The 22,133-nt window shown below is 43.8% G+C and overlaps 1 protein-coding gene across 2 annotated transcripts in view; it reads left to right on the forward strand.

Moving 5' to 3' along the window:
* Nucleotides 1-22,133, forward strand: part of SLC44A4 (solute carrier family 44 member 4) — a 306,503-nt gene that overhangs the window by 261,837 nt on the left and 22,533 nt on the right. For both annotated transcript variants that reach the window (XM_086924585.1, XM_086924586.1), the window contains exons 14-19: nt 2,630-2,732; nt 7,190-7,452; nt 13,151-13,245; nt 14,308-14,411; nt 18,365-18,438; nt 19,049-19,119. In XM_086924585.1, coding sequence (XP_086780711.1) covers nt 2,630-2,732; nt 7,190-7,452; nt 13,151-13,245; nt 14,308-14,411; nt 18,365-18,438; nt 19,049-19,119 — 710 coding nt within the window. The remainder of the gene's footprint in view (nt 1-2,629; nt 2,733-7,189; nt 7,453-13,150; nt 13,246-14,307; nt 14,412-18,364; nt 18,439-19,048; nt 19,120-22,133) is intronic.

Here is a 22,133-nt window from a genome sequence, read left to right on the forward strand (position 1 = left end):
TTTCAAATAGATGTTGCTGTGAAAAAACAAAAACAATTCCTCTCTGTGTACAATACATCTATGAAATCAATAATTTAGTGTGTGAGGATTCCGTGAATTTCTGAGATATGAAGATGATGGACGGAATGTTGCACAATAGCAAAACATTCACCCCCAGTCACAGATCTAGCTTTAATCCATCCTTATTTTGCTCACCAAGCCACCTCAGTTCAGACATGGCCATATGCAAATCAGTCTTAGCCCTGTGCCTCATGGGAACATCCAAGCCCGAACTGCCAAGCCATTTCTTCCCTGGACCAGAATCAAGCATCCTAGGACCGGTTTCTGGCTATCAGCCTTCATCAGCCAGGATAGCTTTACTCCAGTGCCGTAGTGAGCACGGGACCCACGTCTAGGCATACCCTTCCCATATAGGGTGAATAGCAAAACACACAAGATGATGGACGGAATGTTGCACATGTGGGGTGAATGTTTTGCCAATGTGCAACATTCCGTCTATCACCTTGTGTGTTTTGCTGTCACCCTATGTGGGAAGGGTATCCCCAGACGTGGGTCCCGTGCTCACTACGCCACTGGAGTCAAGCTATCCTGGATGAAGACGGCTGATAGCCAGACATCGGTCCTAGGAGGCTTGATTCCGGTCCAGGAAAGACCTGGCTTGGCAGTTCTGTCTGGACTGTTCCCATGAAGCACAGGGTCAAGACTGATTTGCATATGGCCATGTCTGAACTGGGGTGGCGTTGTGAGCAAAATAACGATGGATTAAACTCAGATCTGGGACTGGGGGTGAATGTTTTGCCAATGTGCAACATTCCGTCCATCACCTTGTGTGTTTTGATGTGAAATAGTCCCTCATGTGTTGTAATGTAATCACTTCGTATGAGGCGGAATAATCTAACAGAGCAAGTAGAATGAGGTCATAGGGTAATGCTAGTTTATGCATATGTTACAGTCGTTTTTAGCAAAAGGTCTAACCGGCAGCTACTGGGATCCATCAGAAAATACATTTTCTTACAGAGCCACTCTATGGGGTGAATCAATTTAAATCAACACCACTTTGTCTTGATTGACTTTTTATGGTGGGTTTCTAATATGCTATCCTTAGCACAATTGACCTCAAAACTAACTTAGTGGCCATGTCCAGGTGAGGATTAATTGCAAAAAGAATGATTGATGGACAGAACGCTGAACAGTGTCAAACATTCACCCCAGTACAGGGATCTGGGCCTAAATCCACAGTTTATTTGCTCCCCATGCCATTCCAGTTTGGACCCAGCCATATGCAAATCAAGTGAGGATCAAGGACAATGCATCCTCCTGGTCCTCCTCGTACTTTCTGACATAATCTCGTTTATAATTTGATGGTACCCGCATTGAAAGCCAAGTGCCCAGAACTGTGGAGATGCCCAAGTTGGGAAGCGTACAGGATGTCTACAAGTTCTTCCCTTGGCAGTCCAGCTCTTCCCATCATAGTCTTATGCTACATCTGTTGCAGGTGCTACCTAACAGTTCCTGTCATACCCAAAAGCCATGTGGGCTATAGAAGGCTGGCTCTGAGAAGCCAAGAGGGCTGCTTGGTGGCTCCTCCTTCCTGGTAAGCTGGTAAATAAGCAGAGCAGGGCTGCATGGTATCAGTTTACCAGAGAGAGAGGTCTAGGTCTACAGAGTGGGAGAAGTATGCCAGATACGGACAGCTAAACCATTTTCATGTGTGCTTGCCACTCGCTGGCCTTGGAGGCGGTGACCGTGAATCCTCTCCCGTTTGGCTCCCATATCTTTCACTCACCTTTTTGAATTGGGGGCCTTCTTTAGATCTTGGTGGACTGGTCGCTCCATCACAGCGGTGATGGATATCCTGTCCACTGAAATACAATTCCCATAGGATATACTGGGATTTATATTTTGATGGACGTATAAACGCTCCTTTTCAAGAATGGCACCCAGGATCTGGAATGCACTCCCTCCCGAAACCAGGCTTATCTCCTCCACTGCATTTTTTAAGAAAGAAGTAAAAGCTATCCTCATGGCTAAATTCACTTGAACTCTTACTTTAGTTCTATCAAAGAATCTGCACCTATTTTGTACTATTTGTTTATCTGATTCTCTATTTGTACTATTTTGTTTATCTGATTGACTATGCTCCTTCATGTACCTACCCTATATTGCTACTCACTTATTACCTACAACTATTTTGTACTCAAAAGTCTGTTTAAGCACTCTTTTGTTTTCCTTACCCCTTGTTTTTGTAAAGCGCTCTGATATCTGCAAAGATCTTGTTCGCGCTATATAAAACTTTCAAAATAAATTGTGACAGGGTAACCCATCTGCCAAGATCTAAATCAGTTCCTTCTTTTGTTGTTTTTGTCTGCTGGGAGCTGTTCATGGTATTTTCTGCTTTCTCTGTGGAAGAAGATTTACTAATGTGTTCAGCAGATAAACAAGGCAGAAAGGGTGTCTGGGTAGAGATTACTCATTGCAAAATTGCCAGTTACTTAGCACCAACCTTATGGGCGTTGAACATATTTCTTGAGGAAGCACAGCCTGTTTTACAATACCATCCAAACAGTAGCGCTTGTTCTGAGTGTGTGAACAGTTCAGATTCTCTTCCTCCTTAACTCAGTGACTTCAGATATCTAGCCACATCTGGCAGCCCCTTGTACCGGGTGTCCCCGACAAACAGCAGCATGCAATACTGCAACAATGTCAACTGGACGGAGTCTTGTGACCCTATGGTAACTAACTCTCTTGAGTGCTAGGAGAGCGGGTTAAAGCCATACGCTTCTATGGCTCGTGCTGTACACAATTCGCCGGACCATACTGGGCGATTTTGCCAACTCCATATAAAAAAGTCCCTCCATCCTTGGTTTAACCTAAACAGTTTATGAAAACAAATGGCGCTTAGAAGTCTTAAACTGCAGAAACAAAAATGCAAGAAGTCCCTCCATCCCTAGAGCCATTGTCTTTCAACAGGCATCTTTACTCGAGATCTGCAAGGCTGCTGCATGGGCATCGCTGTACGCTGTCGCCAGGCTCCCCGTGTGGATCTGCATGCAGTGGCAGATAGGTGGTTCTGCAGAGATTGCTTACAACATGCGGTACTTGACTCACAGCTCTGGTGTAGTAGTGCTGCCATGCAAACTGAAAATGTCAGAAGCTTCATAGAAGCTATAAGTGTATGTATCACCAACTGACCTGCATCAATGCTTCATCCTTGAGTGTTGTCTTCCTGCTGGTATACGCTGTTTCCCAGCGGCGGCCGGCTCAGGTAAGCGCGGTGAGGTGGGGCAGGGCGCGGCAGGGGGAAGTTGACGGATGCAAAAACAACAATTGATAGACAGAATGCCGAACAATGTCATACATTCACCCCAGTACAGAGATCTGGGCCTAAATCCATTGTTTTTTGCACTCCACACCACCCCAGTTCAGACATGGCCATATGCAAATCAGCCTTGACCCTGTGCCTCATGGGAACAGTCCAGCCCGAACTGCCAAGCCATGTCTTTCCTGGACCGGAATCAAGCATCCTAGGACCAGTTTCTGGCTATCAGCCGTCTCCAGCCAGGATAGCTTGACTCCAGTGGTGTGGAGAGCACGGGACTCACATCTGAGCATATCCGTCCCACTCGGGTGACAAATGCAAAACAACAGTTGATGGACAGAATGCAGAACAATGTCATACATTCACCCCAGTACAGAGATATGGGCCTAAATCCATCGTTTTTTTGCTCACCATGCCAATCCAGTTCGAAGCCAGCCATATGCAAATCAGCCTTGACCCTGTGCCTCATGGGAACAGTCCAGCCCGAACTGCCAAGCCATGTCTTTCCTGGACCGGAATCAAGCATCCTAGGACCAGTTTCTGGCTATCAGCCGTCTTCAGCCAGGATAGCTTGACTCCAGTGGTGTGGAGAGCACGGGACTCACATCTGAGCATATCCGTCCCACTCGGGTGACAAATGCAAAACAACAGTTGATGGACAGAATGCAGAACAATGTCATACATTCACCCCAGTACAGAGATCTGGGCCTAAATCCATCGTTTTTTTGCTCACCATGCCATTCCAGTTTGAACCCAGCCATACGCAAAGCAGTCTTGACCCTGTGCCCCATGGGAACAGTCCAGCCCGAACTGCCAAGCCAGGTCTTTCCTGGACTGGGAACAAGCATCCTAGGACTGGTTTCAGGCTTTCAGCCCTCTTCAGCTAGTCGGTGCTCACTGGAGTCAAGCTATCCTGGCTGAAGATGGCTGATAGCCAGAAACTGGTCCTAGGATGCTTGATTCCGGTCCAGGGAAGACATGGTTTGGCAGTCCAGGCTGGACTGTTCCCTTGAGGCACAGGGTCAAGACGGATTTGCATATCGCCATGTCTGAACTGGGTTGGCTTGGTGAGCAAAATAACGATGGATTAAACCCAGATCTGTGACTGGGGGTGAAAGTTTTGCCATTGTGCAACATTCAGTCCATCATCTTGTGTGTTTTGCTGTTCACCTTATGTGTGAGGTATGCCCAGACGTGGGTCCCGTGCTCACTACGCCAATGGAGTCAAGCTATCCTGGCTGAAGACGGCTGCTAGCCAGAAACCGGTCCTAAGATACTTGATTCCGGTCCAGGGAAGACATGGCTTGGCAGTTCGGGCTGGACTGTTCCCATGAGGCACAGGGTCAAGACTGATTTGCATATGGCCATGTCTGAACCGGGGTTGCTTGATGAGCAAAATAATGATGGATTAAACCCAGATCTGTGACTGGGGGCGAATGTTTTGCCATTGTGCAACATTCCGTCCATCATCTTGTGTGTTTTGCTACCCTCCAAGGAAATTTCATGTAGGTCCATCAATTGGACATCTAGGTCCAGTGCTTTGGGGAAAACAAGTTAAAAAGAGCCTGATCAGCCTTGATTATATAATTGAACTGCGGTTCCCATGGATCTCAATTTAGTAAAAGTAAGATAAGCAGTAAAGTCACTGTTGACAATAAACGTTTATGTAAACATTGCACCCACAGGCAGTTCTTTTGTGCTTGAAAGAAGTTTGTTTGATACAATTGCTAAATATAAATCCAACAGCTATTGCCAGACTAATCGCTCATAAGGTTGTGCAGAGTGTCCTCAGTGAGAAATAGAAATCACAAGGAAAGAGCAATACAGAGCAGTGAAGAAGTTCCAAATGTGTGTTCAAGAACCAGAGATCCCGAATGCTCATGTATGGTGGCCGCACTGGCCGGAAACATGTAACTGTTGTTGGACTAAATCCTGATGTGAGTGTTAGTTGCTAACGGTGACTTCACTGCAGATCTTACCTTTATTCAAATGGGATCCACTGTTCTGTGATATACCTGAACACCTAGGTTCACCTTGGTGGATGGCTTGCTCTTGTTGTACAAAAAAAGAGTGATCCGTCTGGAAGCATCAAAACCAGAGGGCTTCATAAACAGGTGAATGGGATTTAATCCTCAATCTATTGAATCCATTGACTGTGAACCAGTAACACGCCTTCATGGAAAAAAGTGAGACTAGGGTATCGTAGTCTCTGGTCAAACATAAACAATGGAAAGCAGAGAGGCGATGCTCCACCCTGTTAGCAGGGCCGGACTGACCCTAGCTGGCACCGGGCATTTCCCCGGTGGGCCGTTTTTGCAGATGAAAGATCTTAGCCAAGGCAGATTTGATTAGATTTTTATATTTATTAGGCACACTAATCACCCCCAAGTGGATCTCTCTGCGCTGAAACCATCAAATACAGGTCACAATTCCATAAGATGATTAAAGATTGAACAACCATGTTTTCAGGAGGTTCTTGGAAGAAATTAAGTCTGAGCAAGAACGAAGAGGCAAGGGTAGCTGATTCCAGTGTTGGGGAGCTAAAAAGGAAAAAGAGCAGCCACCATATCAGGCTGTGCGGATACGTTTGGGGCGTAGCAATAGTAGCTCACTGGATCTGAGCCGGCATACCAGGAAATAGGCTGCATTTTTACATGGCTGCAGTTCCACTGTAATTTGTATCTGTTACTGGAATGGGGTAACCCAATACGGTTCAAGGACCTGGGCGAAACGTTTATAAGAAAAACAATGGTCCCAACCACACAAGTTGTTTCAGAGAACAAAATCTGTACTGAGTTAATTACTTAGATGAGCCTCTTAAATCAAAAAGCTCCGTTGAGTCAATCAATATTAGCAAAAAAGAAACAATTTTCAACACATTAATTTTTGTCGAAAAACCTGACACAAACCAAATAGTTATTTGGAAAAGTTAGGAGTTTAATGATTTACTCCATTGACACTCGATAATTAGATATATAAATTTTTACAGATATATACAATTTTAGACTAACGGTAAAAAAGAGAGCAGTCAGCTTCTAAAGAAGTGCAGGAAAAAAGAAGAAAAAGAAGAGTGATTGTGATACGAAGGGTGTAAGCCTCAAAAAAGAAAAATGGTGACAAGTGAATAGAAGTTCGAAATGGTTTTTAGCTGTACAGAAAATCCAGCTACTATTGCAAAAGGCCACAGTTAGTTGTTGTTATTTTTACTCATTTATACAGTCACAAGTGACTTGTATAATGGGTTCCTGAGTGACGGGTCGAAACGTCGACGCCTTTCTTTGAGATATACAAACAGGACCACTCAGGAACCCATTATACAAGTCACTTGTGACTGTATAAATGAGTAAAAATAACAACAACTAACTGTGGCCTTTTGCAATAGTAGCTGGATTTTCTGTACAGCTAAAAACCATTTCGAACTTCTATTCACTTGTCACCATTTTTCTTTTTTGAGGCTTACACCCTTCGTATCACAATCACTCTTCTTTTTCTTCTTTTTTCCTGCACTTCTTTAGAAGCTGACTGCTCTCTTTTTTACCGTTAGTCTAAAATTGTATATATCTGTAAAAATGTATATATCTAATTATCGAGTGTCAATGGAGTAAATCATTAAACTCCTAACTTTTCCAAATAACTATTTGGTTTGTGTCAGGTTTTTCGACAAAAATTAATGTGTTGAAAATTGTTTCTTTTTTGCTAATATTGATTGACTCAACGGAGCTTTTTGATTTAAGAGGCTCATCTAAGTAATTAACTCAGTACAGATTTTGTTCTCTGAAACAACTTGTGTGGTTGGGACCATTGTTTTTCTTATAAAAGTAATTTGTATCTGGGCTGTTGTCTCACTTGTGTTCTCTCCTCCTCTCTCAGAATTTCAATGGCTCCAAGTTATTCTCAAACTGCTCGTCAACGAGGTGCATCTTCTTCAAATACAACACCGAGGGCATCTACCAGCAGAACCTCTTCAACCTTCAGATCTACAACATCTTCGGCTTCCTTTGGTGCATCAACTTTGTCATTGCTCTTGGCCAGTGCGTTCTGGCTGGCGCCTTCGCCTCATACTACTGGGCTTTCAACAAACCCGCCGACATCCCCTACTTTCCTGTGTCCGGCGCCTTCATGCGAACTCTCAGGTGAGGCTGTGCGGAACTGAGCTCAGGGGCCTTTGCGACATTGAGCCACCAGCCAGTGACTTGTATGTAATACTATCCCCAATGGGCACCAATCCAACTCTTTATTGGGCCAAGTTTATTTAATTTCATACTGCTTCCTTTAAAAATCTAATTTGGTGTAGTTTATTAATATATTTTCTGCAACTTACAGTTTGGTGCTAAATACCTGCGCACATTCAAGCAATTTTTTATACACACATGCACTCTTTCTTTTTTACAAAACGTCCAGTCCATCTAACTGAGGGAGCATTGTACATTTTCTCTGGTAATAGGAGATCAACAGAAGCAAATCATTTTGTTACCATTACTAGGAATGGTGCAGTATTTGGCAAATCCTCTCGACAAATTCTTTTCCTGAGCCTCTTTATAACAAGCATTTACAATGGAATAGGTCTCGCTCTGACATTATTTTGAGCTATTGATATTGTAAATGACATTGTTTTTTTGTTTTGTAAAACATAAAGAAAATGCATTGTAATTTTAAATTGCAATAGCTAAAAAAATGTTAAATGCGAAATCTATTGCATCGCATTTACACTAGTGTAAGCTATTGGCATTGTACATGGTACTGGCTTTTATTAATGTGATTGTTTAACAATATATATAAAATGCATTTTCAATGCTAATAGCATAAACTAATGTAAATATGATACTTCCAATATGTTGAGAGCTATTTTTATTGTAATTGCAACGCTTTTAATTTATGTGTTTTTAAAACCTACAAGATGTGCATTAATATGGCAGTGAAACCGAGAAACACTGATAATGCTTATATTTGTAATGGTAGTTTTGGCAATTATCAGCCCCTCTATGTAGGGTAATTTTGAATGTACAAGTTCACACATATTTTAGCCAACCATTGCTTAGTGGACCAACAGCAACCATACCTATGAAGTTATCTTTAATAAAATCCTTCAATCAAATAATAATGAACCAGATGCCGTTGGACATTTGCCATAATTTTTGCTCAAACATCAATAGACCCCAAATCCACTGTGTAGCCATATTTAAATGATATCCTATAATGATTAATGTGTTTATTGTGATTGCAACAATATGTTTTATTATATTATGTTCACTTTTGACTAGCATGTTTTAAAATTAACAAATTGTCACCCATTTCGTTCAAATATCCTTAAGGATCATACATTAGCCAAATATATATTTTAAAAACTGCCTGTTTTTAAATATCACCAAAATTATAGATTTTTTCAAACAGATTCTGCAGAAAGAAAACATTACATTCCACCCGGAACCACCTGCAGTCTTTATGTGGGGCCATGTCCCCCAATAATGTGTACTTCTGGCTACGGGCCTATATTAAACTGAATACCATTTATGAAAACACTCCAGAATAACACTTATTTTTAAATCCCTGATGCATTATGGGAGATGTAGTGCATGCACTTTTGTAGACTTGTCACAATTATAGCCATTATAGAAATCATTAATGAAAAGTGTGAAAAAATACCTGATGCTTCAAAGTTCAGCATAGTAATATAAATATGTATACATCACATATGTACCGTCCATGAGAGGGCAAGAGTCCAAACATGAGGCTCCACAAGACAATACCTCAGGCATGGAGGAAGCCAATGATCTTACAGGCATACCAACAGCACCTGTACCATCACAACGCAGACCAGCAGTATCTAGCATGCCATATTTCCTTGAAGACTCAGAAGAGCATACAGCAGCCAGAGAGACACCATAACCTGCTGTGAGGGACAGACACACCGACGTACAGAGAGAGGCTGAACAAAAAGCGTACACATACAAGGACGCTTTCATATTATTAACAACTGCTGCTAAATATTAAAGAGGAAGGAGTCCATACTACGAAGAGCCTTGGATGCACGGAAATATACACGGAATGTCTTTTTACAAAAGCTTATTAGTGCACCGATACAGCTTCCTACATAATCATAGGCTGGATTTCTAGCCGTGGGTGATGCTGTACCCAGAGCTTATCTTACTTACGATCATCGATCTTTATCTCACGACCCGCACATTCTCCCATTCACCCAATCCTTACCTTCATGCGTTCCAGGCGGGGCCAGGAGCCTGAGCCCTCCAGTTGCTGGTAGTGCACCTCCACCAATCGCTCGTTGCCCCATCCGGCTACAAGTGCATTAATTTCTGCTGGGGTCCAGGACATGCCGCGACATGCGGCCAACGTGGAAAAGGAGAGTGAGGAGGACGAGGCAAGGCCCGGACACCGGCGCATCCCTCCAGAGGCGCCGACAATGATGGGCGTCCATCGATCAGCCCGGGTGAAGTAGGAGACAAGGCCTCGTGCTTTGGACTCCTCAGTGGAGGTGGAGCAGGATCCGACTCACAGTCCGCAGTTATGTGGACTCCTCGGAACAAGCGGGAAGTTACGTCTGAAACTAGGAAAAATCAGGGAGCCCCTTTGCAAACATTCTGGAGTATGAACCCATATTCCCTAGGAGAACTGCCTCAAATATTAACAAGCAGCACCAAAGGACGCACAGCATGCCTCTCGAATCTTACCAACTGTTCTCACTTTAACTCAGTCTGTCTATAGTTAAAAAAAAGTGAAAACATTTGCTTAAGGTGGTAAACAGCACAAATCTGTGAGTTGACATCTGAAGGTGACATGTAGCACCTTGGCAGATTTTCAATTATTGATACCTTTTGTTTAGACCTGGCGCCAAGGTGCCGACAGACGTAGGAACAAATGAAATAAGCACAAACGCGCGCCTCGTGCGGTGGGGGAGAGTGGTGGGGGGCGGGTGCGATTCACTCACGGGAGCGATAATTGCTGCCGGATGGTGCCGCGCGCTCCTGCAAGTGAATCTCCTGACGTGCACGCGTTGACATTGAAGGCAATGGAACGCGTGCACGTGCTTGGCTGAAAAGCCAAAGCGAAGGGAAAAGGTCTTTTTGCCTTGCAGCGCATGCACGCTGCGTAGGCGAGACCTAAAAAGGACAACGTTGTGTGAATGACACCAGCACGGGACATCAGACAATGTCACATTTCTGCCAGGCTATTTTGAAACCGTCTTCAAACAACATTTACACCAGGTGACTGGTGCAATTTTTTTTTTTTTTTTGTCACGACACTGCTCAAAAATTGTCATTGCTTCTCTAGCGACCTCTCCAAGTTCCTTACCTTAGAATTCTTCCTCGCTGCCATGTTGGACCATGACAAAAATAACTTTTGTTACAGGTAAGTGTTTCTGTATTAGTGAATTAGGCAAAGTTTTCCATAGAGGGGAATCTAATGAGAGAAATAAGTCTTGAGTTTAGGGGGGCGCCCAAGCATTTGGGACGCTCTGTTTGTTTGAATTTTGCAGATTTATATAGCGTGAACTCGACCCGAAGGTATTGGAGCACTTTACATGAGCACCAGTTCCGTTACAGGCAAGAATTTGTAGGAGATTAAGTGATTTGCCCAGAATCACAGGATGTTGAACCGACACCGAGGCTCCAACCTGGTCCCCCAGCTCCAAAATTGGAAGCACTGGCCTTTAACTCCACATCCACTCCGCTCCGAACTTGAAATGTTTGGAAATAACACTACTATAATGTGGCTCAGGCCCTAGTCTGGTCAGTCCAGTCCAGTGTCCCCCCCCCCCGTTCTGCCGAGTGAGTCTCTCCCTCTGGACTGGACCTGCTCCGCGACATGCTCACTCACCCGTAGACCACCACCTCAGCGCTGTCATCCAGCCAAGTGGCTGATTTTCACTTCACTGCATTCCATCACCTCTTGAATCATATCCAGCACTCACCCGACCACCTCTGCCCTCCATCGAAACCTGTGCGTGGATAGGATCCTTCTTTAAAGGACGCGTTAGCTTTGCAGTCATTCCTGAGGTGGACAAGCGGTGAAAAGACGATTAAATGAGTCCTTTCTCAGCAACCTCTCCTCTTCCAGGCTAGAGTGACAGGTGTCTCTTGATGGCTCGTGTTGGGTTGAGTAGCTCGGTAACCCCAGTTTCAGATGTACAGTAAGTAGTTACAGAAGGAATAAATGTATTCTACTCATACATCACAGTCCAACTCCCATTTAAATCCTTCTTGGGATAGTGAAGGATCGATCACATGATGTACCTCCTAAACATGGAGCAGGGTACGTTATCGAGGGTCCCCTCAGCTGACATTCAGGCAATTTGGCATTGACTGGGCTCTCGGGCAAGGTTCTGCACTATAATTTATAGCCACTGGTCTTGGCAGCCCGGCTTCAGAATGCCTCAAATATGGCCACTTCAACTTTCACCAGAAATTCATATCCACAGATGTTAAAGACTTTCTGCATCCATTAAATGAAGAAGTGCATCATATACTAGGAAGAAACAGCTGTGCCCTATCTCAGATATTTGGCAACATCTGCCATACATGCTTCTTACAAAAAGGCCCACTTAGCACCTATCAGCCTTTGGAAAGGATCTTCTAATCTTAATGTTCTGCCATGGGACTTTTAATTTAATTTCTTAGCAGTCCACTCCCCTCCACAGGAGCTCCTGACTGTGGACTGCATTTATAAAAATCCTAAGCACCGTCTGGGCTTCAAATTGAGCAGTCTGTTAGTTACCAGTTCACTAAAGTGGAAGGCCAGTGTTAGTGTCTCAAAGAGACAGTGCAATTTTACACTCTTATTCAGTGCCAGAACGAGACATATTAGTTCCAGGGGCTGTTACCTCGAAATCTTTATTTTAATATTAACCAAAGTTATCGGAATTAATGAAAGTGCACTTTCTTCTATATGGCATGTGTTTAAAATAAAGGTGTCATGAGTCCCCACAGATAGGCAGAGATATTCAGTGTTATTGTTCAGTTAAGATTCCCAAAATAGAAACCTAGAAATTCAAGTATGTACCCTTCACTTATAACAATATCTTGCACTTTCTTGTCCTCACTGCTCCAGTGAATTGGTAATTGCCTAATATTGTGATGCCCTGCAGGCATATACCTTTGATTACCAACCTGGGACAGTGCCAGAGAGACCGCCCTTCAAGTCGTGGGTGCTATGGAGCATGGGAGGCAGGCATTCCTGTGCCTCTGGCGATCTGAGAATCCTTAGACCTGGTTAGCCTTTTCTGCTCCACGTGTGCCTGCAGTGGTCCTGGCTCTTTCTCTTTAGCAGATTTAGATCAGTCTAGACAGTTGGGTAGTGTGGTGCTCGGTCAGTGCTGTCGCCAGTTGTATCGATCTTTACATATTCACATAGGTGGCTTTCAGAAGTGTCTCCATCAATCCAAACATCAGTGGCACTCAGTAACATCTAAGTGTCTTCTCAAGGTCCAGTTCACTGCCTAGAGAAGTTCCATCTTGGTTATTGAGGCCTCAAGGGTGATAGCTGAGGCTTTATTTCTGTTATTGCAGTTGTGATTTCCAATTGTCCACTGATTATGGGGGTAATGTCACGCTTGTTGGTGCCCCTCAGTCTGTGCTTGGACTTATAATATGCATTTTAACACAATGGTTGGTGGCAGGAGCTTGATTCAATGGTGGGCCTCATAATCCTAACGGGTTTCCATATTTACGTTTTTCACTGGAATGCTTGACGCACAAGTTTTTGTGCTGCAAAAGCGAATTTATACACACTAACAACCATGGTTTACTGCCATGATGCACCACTGGCTTACAGCTGCAAGGACATGAGTGTCTAATCCTGTATTTCTGTCCCCTACAGGTACCACACAGGCTCCTTGGCGTTTGGCGCACTTATCTTAACCATTGTCCAGATGATCCGCATTGTGCTGGAGTACCTGGATCACAAGCTGAAGGGTGAGTGTGCTGAGGCTGCTGAGCCAGACCGGTGCTTGGTACCAAAATGGGGGCTTGATTGGGTTATCCCATATTGTCTCCGAAGCAGCGATCCTAGAGAAAAAACTCACAGGAGCAGGTCCCACTCTGCAGCGTACTCTATACCCATGAAAGAAAAAGCTAGGTTGGTAGAAAAATAGGTAGATAGAGGAATATATATTTGGATACAATGATGGTTAATTAGATGGATGCATTGAATAATATATAGGGTGATAGATGGGCAGATAGATAGTTAGATCGGTAGCTAGAAAGATAGATGGCTGAGTACATATAGAGGTAGATGGTAGATGCATTGATAGATGGGTAGGTAGATATGGAGATAGATGGGTATATGCGTAGATAGATGGCTGTGTAGATCTGGAGATAGCTGGGTAGATGTATAGATAGAGGGTTGGGTAGACCCGGAGATATATGGGTAGATGCATAGATAGATGGGTAGGTAGATCTGGAGATAGATGCATAGATAGATGGCTGGGTCGATCGGGAGATAGATGGGCAGGTAGATCCACAGATAGATGGGTAGATGCATATATAGATGGCTGGGCAGATCTGGAGATAGATAGGTAGATGCATAAATAGATGGCTAACTGGATCTGGAGATTGATGCATTGATAGATGTGTAGGTAGATATGGAGATAGATGGGTAGATGTATAGATAGAGGGTTGGGTAGAACCGGAGATAGATGGATAGATGCATAGATAGATGGGTGGGTAGATCCGAAGATAGATGGGTAGATGCATAAATAGATGGCTAGGCAGATCTGGAGATTGATGCATTGATAGATGGGTAGGTATGTAAGAAGCAGAGAATGGAGCCTGATGGCACCTTGTGAGTCTTGGGTGCACCTGAGATGTCCCAGCAGACGAGGGTGGCATGAAGTTTTACCTGGGGGGCTGAGGACCAAGCAGCCCTTATACTGTTGTACAAGATTATCTGGTTGCAGAGTAGGCACCCCGCACTCCTGATCAGCTACCCCATCCTGTGTTCCCTTGGAAGTGACCACTTCTTGATGCCTTCCCTAGATGTTCACAACCCCTGCACCAAGTTCCTGATGTGCTGCCTCAAGTGCTGCTTCTGGTGTTTGGAGAAGTTCATCAAGTTTCTCAACCGCAACGCCTACATCATGGTGAGAAGTAAACTACTGTATGGCTGCAAGTTCTCTATCCTCTCGGAATGCCTTTCCTGACCTGGGCTTGTGCAGCTGCCGTCTTTGACCTGAAGTTGTGGGCAACTGCCTTCTCTTCTCAAGGTTTTTATTTGAGATTTAGATCTTACAAGGACCTTGAAACCCCTTGTTGCATCTGTGCTGTCAGTGGTTACCTAGTCTATCTTGCACACTTTCTGTTCTGTATCACTCAATCTCAAAGGCTTCCATCTCTTTTTATTAGACCGTCCTCTCTAGGCCCATCTTATCTCATAGGTTTGCCCTCTCTGATTATTCTATCTCACAAGTTTCCCTTTGTGCATCTTTTCCCTCTCTGTCACAGACTTCCATCTCTCTGTGTACACCCTCAGTGAGTCCACTCAATGGGACTTCCATCGATGTTTGTACATCCTCAGTATTTCCACTGTCACATACTTCCACCTCTATGTGTACATCCTCATTGTTTCCACTGTCACAGACTTCCATCGCTGTTTGTACACCCTCAGTATTTCCACTGTCACAGACTTCCATCTCTATGTGTACACCCTCATTGTTTCCACTGTCACAGACTTCCATCTCTATGTGTACACCCTCAGTATTTCCACTGTCACAGACTTACATCTCTATGTGTACACCCTCATTGTTTCCACTGTCACAGACTTCCATCTCTATGTGTACACCCTCAGTGTTTCAACTGTCACAGACTTCCATCTCTGTGTGCACACACTCAGTTTCCACTCTGTCACAGACTTCCATCTGTACGTATACACCCTTGGTGTTTCCACTGTCACACACTTACATCTCTATGTGTGCACCCTCTGTGTTTCCACTCTATCACTGACTTCCATCTCTCTGTGTACACCCTTAGTGTCTTCACTGTTACAGATTTCCATCTCAAAGTGTACACCCTTGGTGTTTCCACTGTCTCAGACTTCCATCTCTGTGTGTACACCCTCAGCGTTTTCAATTTGTCACAAACTTTCATCTGTGTGTGTACCCCCTCAGTGTTTCCACTGTGTGACTGACATCCGTCTGTGTGTACCCCCTCAGTGTTTCCACTGTGTGACTGACATCCGTCTGTGTGTACCTCCTTAGTGGTTCCACTATCACAGACTACCATCTCTGTGTGTACACCCTCAGTATTTCCACTGTCACAAACTACCATCTCTGTGTCTACACCCTCCGTGTTTCCACTGTCACAGATCACCATCTCCGTGTGTACACCCTCAGTATTTACACGTTCACATACTTCCAACTCTCTGTGTACACCCTCAGTGTTTCCACTGCCACAGAATTCCAACTCTCTGCATACACCCTCAGTGTTTTCTCTGTCTCAGACTTCCAACTCTGTGTTTACACCCTCAGTGTTTCCACTGCCACAGAATTCCAACTCTCTGCATACACCCTCAGTGTTTTCTCTGTCTCAGACTTCCAACTCTGTGTGTACACCCTCAGTGTTTCCAAACTGTCACAGACTTCCATCTCTGTATGCACATCCTTGGTGTTTCCACTGTCACAGACTTCCATCTCTCTGTGTGGACACCGTTGGTGTTTCCACTGTCACAGTGGACACCGTTGGTGTTTCCACTGTCACAGACTTCCATCTCTCTGTGTGGACACCGTTGGTGTTTCCACTGTCACAGACTTCTATCTCTCTGCGTACACCATCAGTGTTTTCTCTGTCACAGAGTTCTATCTTTGTATCTTTCCATCAATCTCTCTTTACTGTTTAACACACATCTCTTTCCTTCTATTTTGTCTGTCCATGTTGTCACACGATTACAGCTCTGTCTCTTTCCTCTCCATGACCACTACGTCATAGACTTTGATCTCGGAGTCTCTTACCTCAGTCACTACTCTGTTACAGATTTTGATCTCAGTTTTCACCTTTTCTGCTTTGTCACAGGCTTCCATCTCTCTGTGTACACCCTCTCAATGTCCACTCTGTCACAGACTTCAGGATTTTTATCTCTTTCCTCCGTTTTCACCACATCAAATTCAACCCTTTCCGCATCTCTTCCCTCTCTAAGTCCACTCTCTCACAGATTGTCCTCTCTGCCTATTCCTTACATTTTCCTGTCTATTCTCTCTAATGAATGGGGCATTAAATATTTGCAAATACTTGCCTCTAAATCATTATTTTTACTTTATAAGTAGACAGGTTCCGATACATTCCAAATAATCTAGCTCCTAAAGGTAAGAATGGTTTCTGCTAGGGATACCAAGCTTACTCTTGATAACTTTATACTAACATTTAAACAAAACAAATATTACAATTAAGAGGTACATTCAAGTAAGGTACAATGGTCACATCTATTGATTTAAAAAGACACCAAAATTATTATAAACGGATTATACAAATAGTTTAAAAACATTGATACAATGTCTTTTTTTAGAATTACAAAACCAATATGTTTCAATTGGATGCAGTTGATTCAGGTTGTTTATCATCGCAAAGACTTTCGTGGCTGACCTGTGATGGAGTAAGTCAGGCAAGGGTCAGTGGTTTGTGTTCTTCAGTTGTGTCCTTGCACTTAGAAACTTTTTTGATGGTCCCAAATCTTAAGGAAGTTCAGCTGAACGCTGAAGCTGAACAAAGCCCAAGAGATAGGACCTACCTCAGTTCTAAGCCACAGGGCTGTGCGCGCCACAGCAGGCTAGCTCCTTGAGGTAAGATTTCAACCCTCTTAGATTTGTGGGTCAACAGGCCTGCTATATCGTCCTCTGGGTACCTTTTCAGATCCAGAGTTGTGTTGAAGCAGGAGATCTTCTACGGGTAGAAAGGGATTCTTGCAGCAGGCGGTGTCTTACGTCTTCTCCATTCCAAACAGCAATCTGAATTAAGCATGGTGTTAGCTGTTCCTAACAAGTTATTCCAACAGTCATTGACAAGAGAATTATAACAGAAATCAAATTTCCATCCTTTACTTTTGCAGTAAGGCAGCCCTGGAAAAAGTAATCATGCAATGCTTTGTGCCCCAAGTTTGCACAATTTCTGAACAGAGCTTTATCTAGGTTTCTCCATTTCCACCCAACCAGTCCCAAAGCCAATCTTTCTAGGCCTAAAACAGACCACACTCCTTCTCCCACCAGGTTGAAGGATTCCTTTTAATATGCAAGATCTTTGCTGTTCAAAGGAGCCCAGTGCAGTGGCTTCATCTTGAGTGCATCTGCAAAATGAGAACCACCGTGCCAAGCGGGAAGGTCTTTGATGAAGCAGTACTTTGGGGCGTGAAGCACCCACATATTAGTTGACTCGAGTGGACTCATCCAAGGTAAGAAGATTAAGATCACCAGGCCAAACTAGATTTCTTAAAGGCAGAAAAATTATAAATTCTCAAGTAATCCTTGCAACATATGAAATACAAAACCATGTTGACTAATGATTTTTTTGTTCATTAATATGTTGCACAAATTACTTTCCTATCTTTTTCCAAACCAAAGTTAGAAATTGTGCTAGTTTAAATGTGTGACTGCAGCCTTACTTATAACATGGCACTTTAGCTCATGAAAATAAAGTTCTGGTCCCAGCAGAGGCTGCGGGCCCCTTCCAGAAGACTCTCCGGCCAGGCCACATTCTGGTCAGCACGTGGATTTGCACCCAGTACACCAGGCCCTCGTGTTATTTCCAGCTCCAGGGACAAAACTCATAATACGACCATTTAGATGTGGAGATTCTGTCTGGAACGAGTAACTTTGGTCACAGCATCTCTGCTTCTAAAATCTGGGGTACTCCTAAGTGGCCTTATTGGGCATATTTCTGTCGCTGGAGAACACACACACACACACTGCAGGCCCAGGTGTTTGTATCTCTGCCCTCAGCTACAGTCTAGGATAGTTGTATAGAGGTCCCCTTTCCCTTCCTTCTTGTCTCATAGCTCCTGCAGATGTTTTATCAGTGGGTTTAATGTCTCTCTGCTCCTGATCCTCTACAGATTGCTGTCTATGGGAAGAACTTCTGTGTCTCAGCCAAGAACGCCTTCAAGCTCCTGATGAGGAACATTGTCAGGTAGAGTATCAAGAAGGAGGGACCCATTTACAAGCACCTCCTCTTCATCTCAGAGCCGCCTCCCTGAGACCGCTGTTCTCCAGCCCGCCCACCGTGGGGTGCAAGGTGACAAAGTGCGGGGCCAGCGTGCATGAAAGAGTGGTACAAATAAAGTAAACTCAAACACAAAGGAAGAACAGTGATTTTCCTTAGTAGGTTGTTTCATATGTTTCATTTAGCTTTATGTTGAATATAATCTGGGTGATGGATAGTTTAGCTGGAGCTACACCACACCACCTTCCTTGAGTGTACACACCTACGGGCGGAGGGAGGCCAGGTTGGTTTGTGACCCACCACTGCGTAAGAACCTTACACAGACCCCACTCCACATGCCTTCCGCTGCGTCTCCTGGAGGCTCACGAGGCTTCCACTGTGAAGCTGGTATTGGCAGGACGACAACAGAGGGCCTCAGCCACAGGTTCACACCACACGTTCCCGCTTGTGTAGGTGTACAGAGCCAGCACACACCTAGCCCTCAGGCCTAGTTTGAGGATTCTCAAGAAGCTGGAGGGAGCTGTCCTTCATTCCGGAGGCGAGTGCCCTTTTAATTCCTGTATTTGTGTCTCCGCAGGGTTGTGGTGCTTGACAAGGTGACGGACCTGCTGATATTCTTTGGGAAGCTCTTGGTTGTAGGAGGAGTTGGTAAGTGTGGCGTGGAAAAACAGATTACTTAGCCAGGCTCAGTTAACGGAGGGCCAAAAAACACAAAAGAAAACCAAACAACTTTTATAAAATGAATGTAATTAATATAGCCTACTAACAATAGAAACTTCAAAGTAAATGTAATCAAACACAGATATCTTCACATCAAAGGAACAAAATATATAAAATAGTTTTTTTTAAAGCAATTAACACAGGTGTGTTCATAGAGGGAACTTATTCACAGCGCCGACGCGCATTTACGTGAGACACCCTTTCTTAGGGTATCACCTTCTTCAGGGCACATATGATGTATATTCAACAGAGAAGGTAATGGGACCTGTCAAGAGCAAATATGCATTATACTGTTACTTCGCTGTATATAAATATAATTGTTATCAGTATAAAATTCACGGGTTTGGTTTAATTAATACAAAACATTTGTGAAAATCGAAGATCAATTGAAGAGAAATGCTCAATAGCACAGAGGTTCAAAATCCATAGTAAGTTACATTTAAATTGTCTTAAGAATCTGTAGGAAAAACATATGCACACAGTGAAATAAGAGCTGAATAAAGAAGATATAAAGAGAAAAGGAGAAAAGTCAACAAAGAATGAAAAAATGTCGATAAAAATGTCAAAGTCTGAAGCAAGGCTGTGACCCAAATATATGACTCTGCATCATAAAACAGTCGAAATCTAAGTTACTCATCGCGGCATAAAGCTACCATAGTTAGAAAGTTAACGGAGGGACCAGTAGCCTGTATCTGTACTAAGGACCTGTTGCTAAAGAAGACTGGGATGGATGGATGGATGGATGGATGGATGGATGGATGGATGGAATAAAATGAATGGACGGACTGATAGAGGAGGGCTGGATAGACAGCTACACGGACAGAAGGGGGAACAGATATATGGAATGAGAGTAGAGTCTACAGTGAGAAATTTGGTCACAGTGAAAGATTGGTTGAAAATAACCTAGTTGATTAATATAAAATAGACTACCAAATCTATATTTGCGTAAGAATTGGTTTATACAAATAGGGTAACGTAGGATACTGATTTAATTACCCCACTTAAGAAGGAGTTAATCACTTATAGAATTAAATCATTTCATTGCTTCAATCAAAATCCGGCTTGAACTATGAGCAGCACACATAAAGCTGAGCGCCATTGACCTCGCTCCTGCGGTTGAGGTTCTAGACCGGTCTTTACTGCACCATTGGATCTGACCAAAAAACTGCTTAGCACTAAAAGAATTGAGTTTTACTCTTCCAGAATAGAAACTTTTTAAAACTTTCAAAAACTTGTTTTTCAAACTAGAAAGGAATTATCGGATTTTTCTGTCCTTCAATAATGTAACGCCCTCTCTTTGTGATTTTTCACTGCACTGAAAAAGTACTTTTTCTGAAAGTTTTCTCTATAGGGTGCTCCATTCAAATCCATAATTACCCTTGCCTCGCCAAAGATTTGAACCAAAGTACCTGAAAACTGCCTTTCCTTTCTCCATCCCCGGAAAAAGGACTTTCATACTTCTATTTTTAACCTGAAGTCCTGGTTTAGCACTTTGTGTGACAGCAGAGAGAATGGCATCAAATGCGTGACAATGCATTTCAGTGCGGTGATGCGGAGCACCACACTGAAATGCGTTAGAGTCACACCTGATGCCTGATATTAGGCAGGACTGAATCCAGCTCTGCTCATGACCCGGATCATACAACCACTTCCAATCTAATTTACACCTTCGAGCCTTTAAAATCCTTGTTTAATAATACATATAATAACACGGTTATGGAATACTTCACAGGCACTCTGGTTACTTCAAGTCATCTGGCATTACTATCGGCTTATTTCTCTCTTACTTACTGCTGCCAAGTCCAGCTCTGAGCTCATGCGCAGCCTGCAGATAGCCTCAGGTCTTCACAGGCAAGCCTGGTGCTGATGGAAGGCTTGGATGACCTCAGGATGGCAACTGGTTCTGGCAGTGTCAGTGAGTGACCTGTGGATACTGTTGTTCTTGCCATCTCCTGGCTTGGGCTCGGCCTGTCGGCCCGGCACCCTAATGTTATCCATCTTAATGGCTCGACATATGAATGGTATTCATTTAGATGGCTCTACAAATGAATGGTATCCATCTCGACGGCTCAACCCATGTGTGGTACATTTAAATTACCTATACATTTTTCTGTACCATAAATATCAAAAGAATAGCTCATAAAATGAGAGGCAGAGTCCGTGGTATCTGAGTCATACGGGCTTTATTCCAGTGGCTCGAGCCAGGGGAGAATCGGGTTCCATCACCACTAAGGTTCAGGAAGGGATGTCACCTTTTTATTAACATCATACAATATATATATAGTAAAATCACATAATAGCAATGGATACAGTAGGCGTAACACTTCAGGCGGAGCAAGTGAAAAGAGAAAGATAAGAACATATGGGCGTAGAAAGAGGCGTGTAAAGAGGCGTATACTCGGCATGTCATAGGAGTGTCACAGGTGGGTGGATGTATGGAGGAAAATCTGCAGGGTCAGCAGAAACCTTTGCTCGACATGCGCGTGCAACTTAGTCATGACGCGCAATTGACGTGTAACTGGGGAGAGCTGGGGGTTGCCTTTAGCACTAGTAGAGGAGTCTGGTGTCTGGGATGTCAGAACGACCTGCACCTATAACATATCTGATATCTTGTGTTTGGAGGATGTATCGTCTGAAGTAAAAGGTCTCTCGGGCAGAGGCCGTTCATTACTGAATGCTAGTGCGTGCCTATATTTCTCTGTGCATTACGTGGGGGCATGGGCCTACTATGGCAACGGGTGCAGTAAATTACTTGCAAGGAGACAGGAAGGCCGGGCCCTTTGCTCTGCAGGCGGGAATATGTTTACCTATTTCACTAGACTGGAATGTGTTTTCACGGAGGCTTGAACAGATAACTGTAGGCAAAATACCTTCTTGGCAGGCAGGCCAGGCCGAGCCGGGCACCGCTCGCCTGAGCAGGAAGTAAGGTAGAGGTCAGGGAT

This window comes from Lissotriton vulgaris, chromosome 5 (assembly GCF_964263255.1).
Source record: "Lissotriton vulgaris chromosome 5, aLisVul1.2, whole genome shotgun sequence".
Classification (NCBI taxonomy): Eukaryota; Metazoa; Chordata; class Amphibia; order Caudata; family Salamandridae; genus Lissotriton; species Lissotriton vulgaris.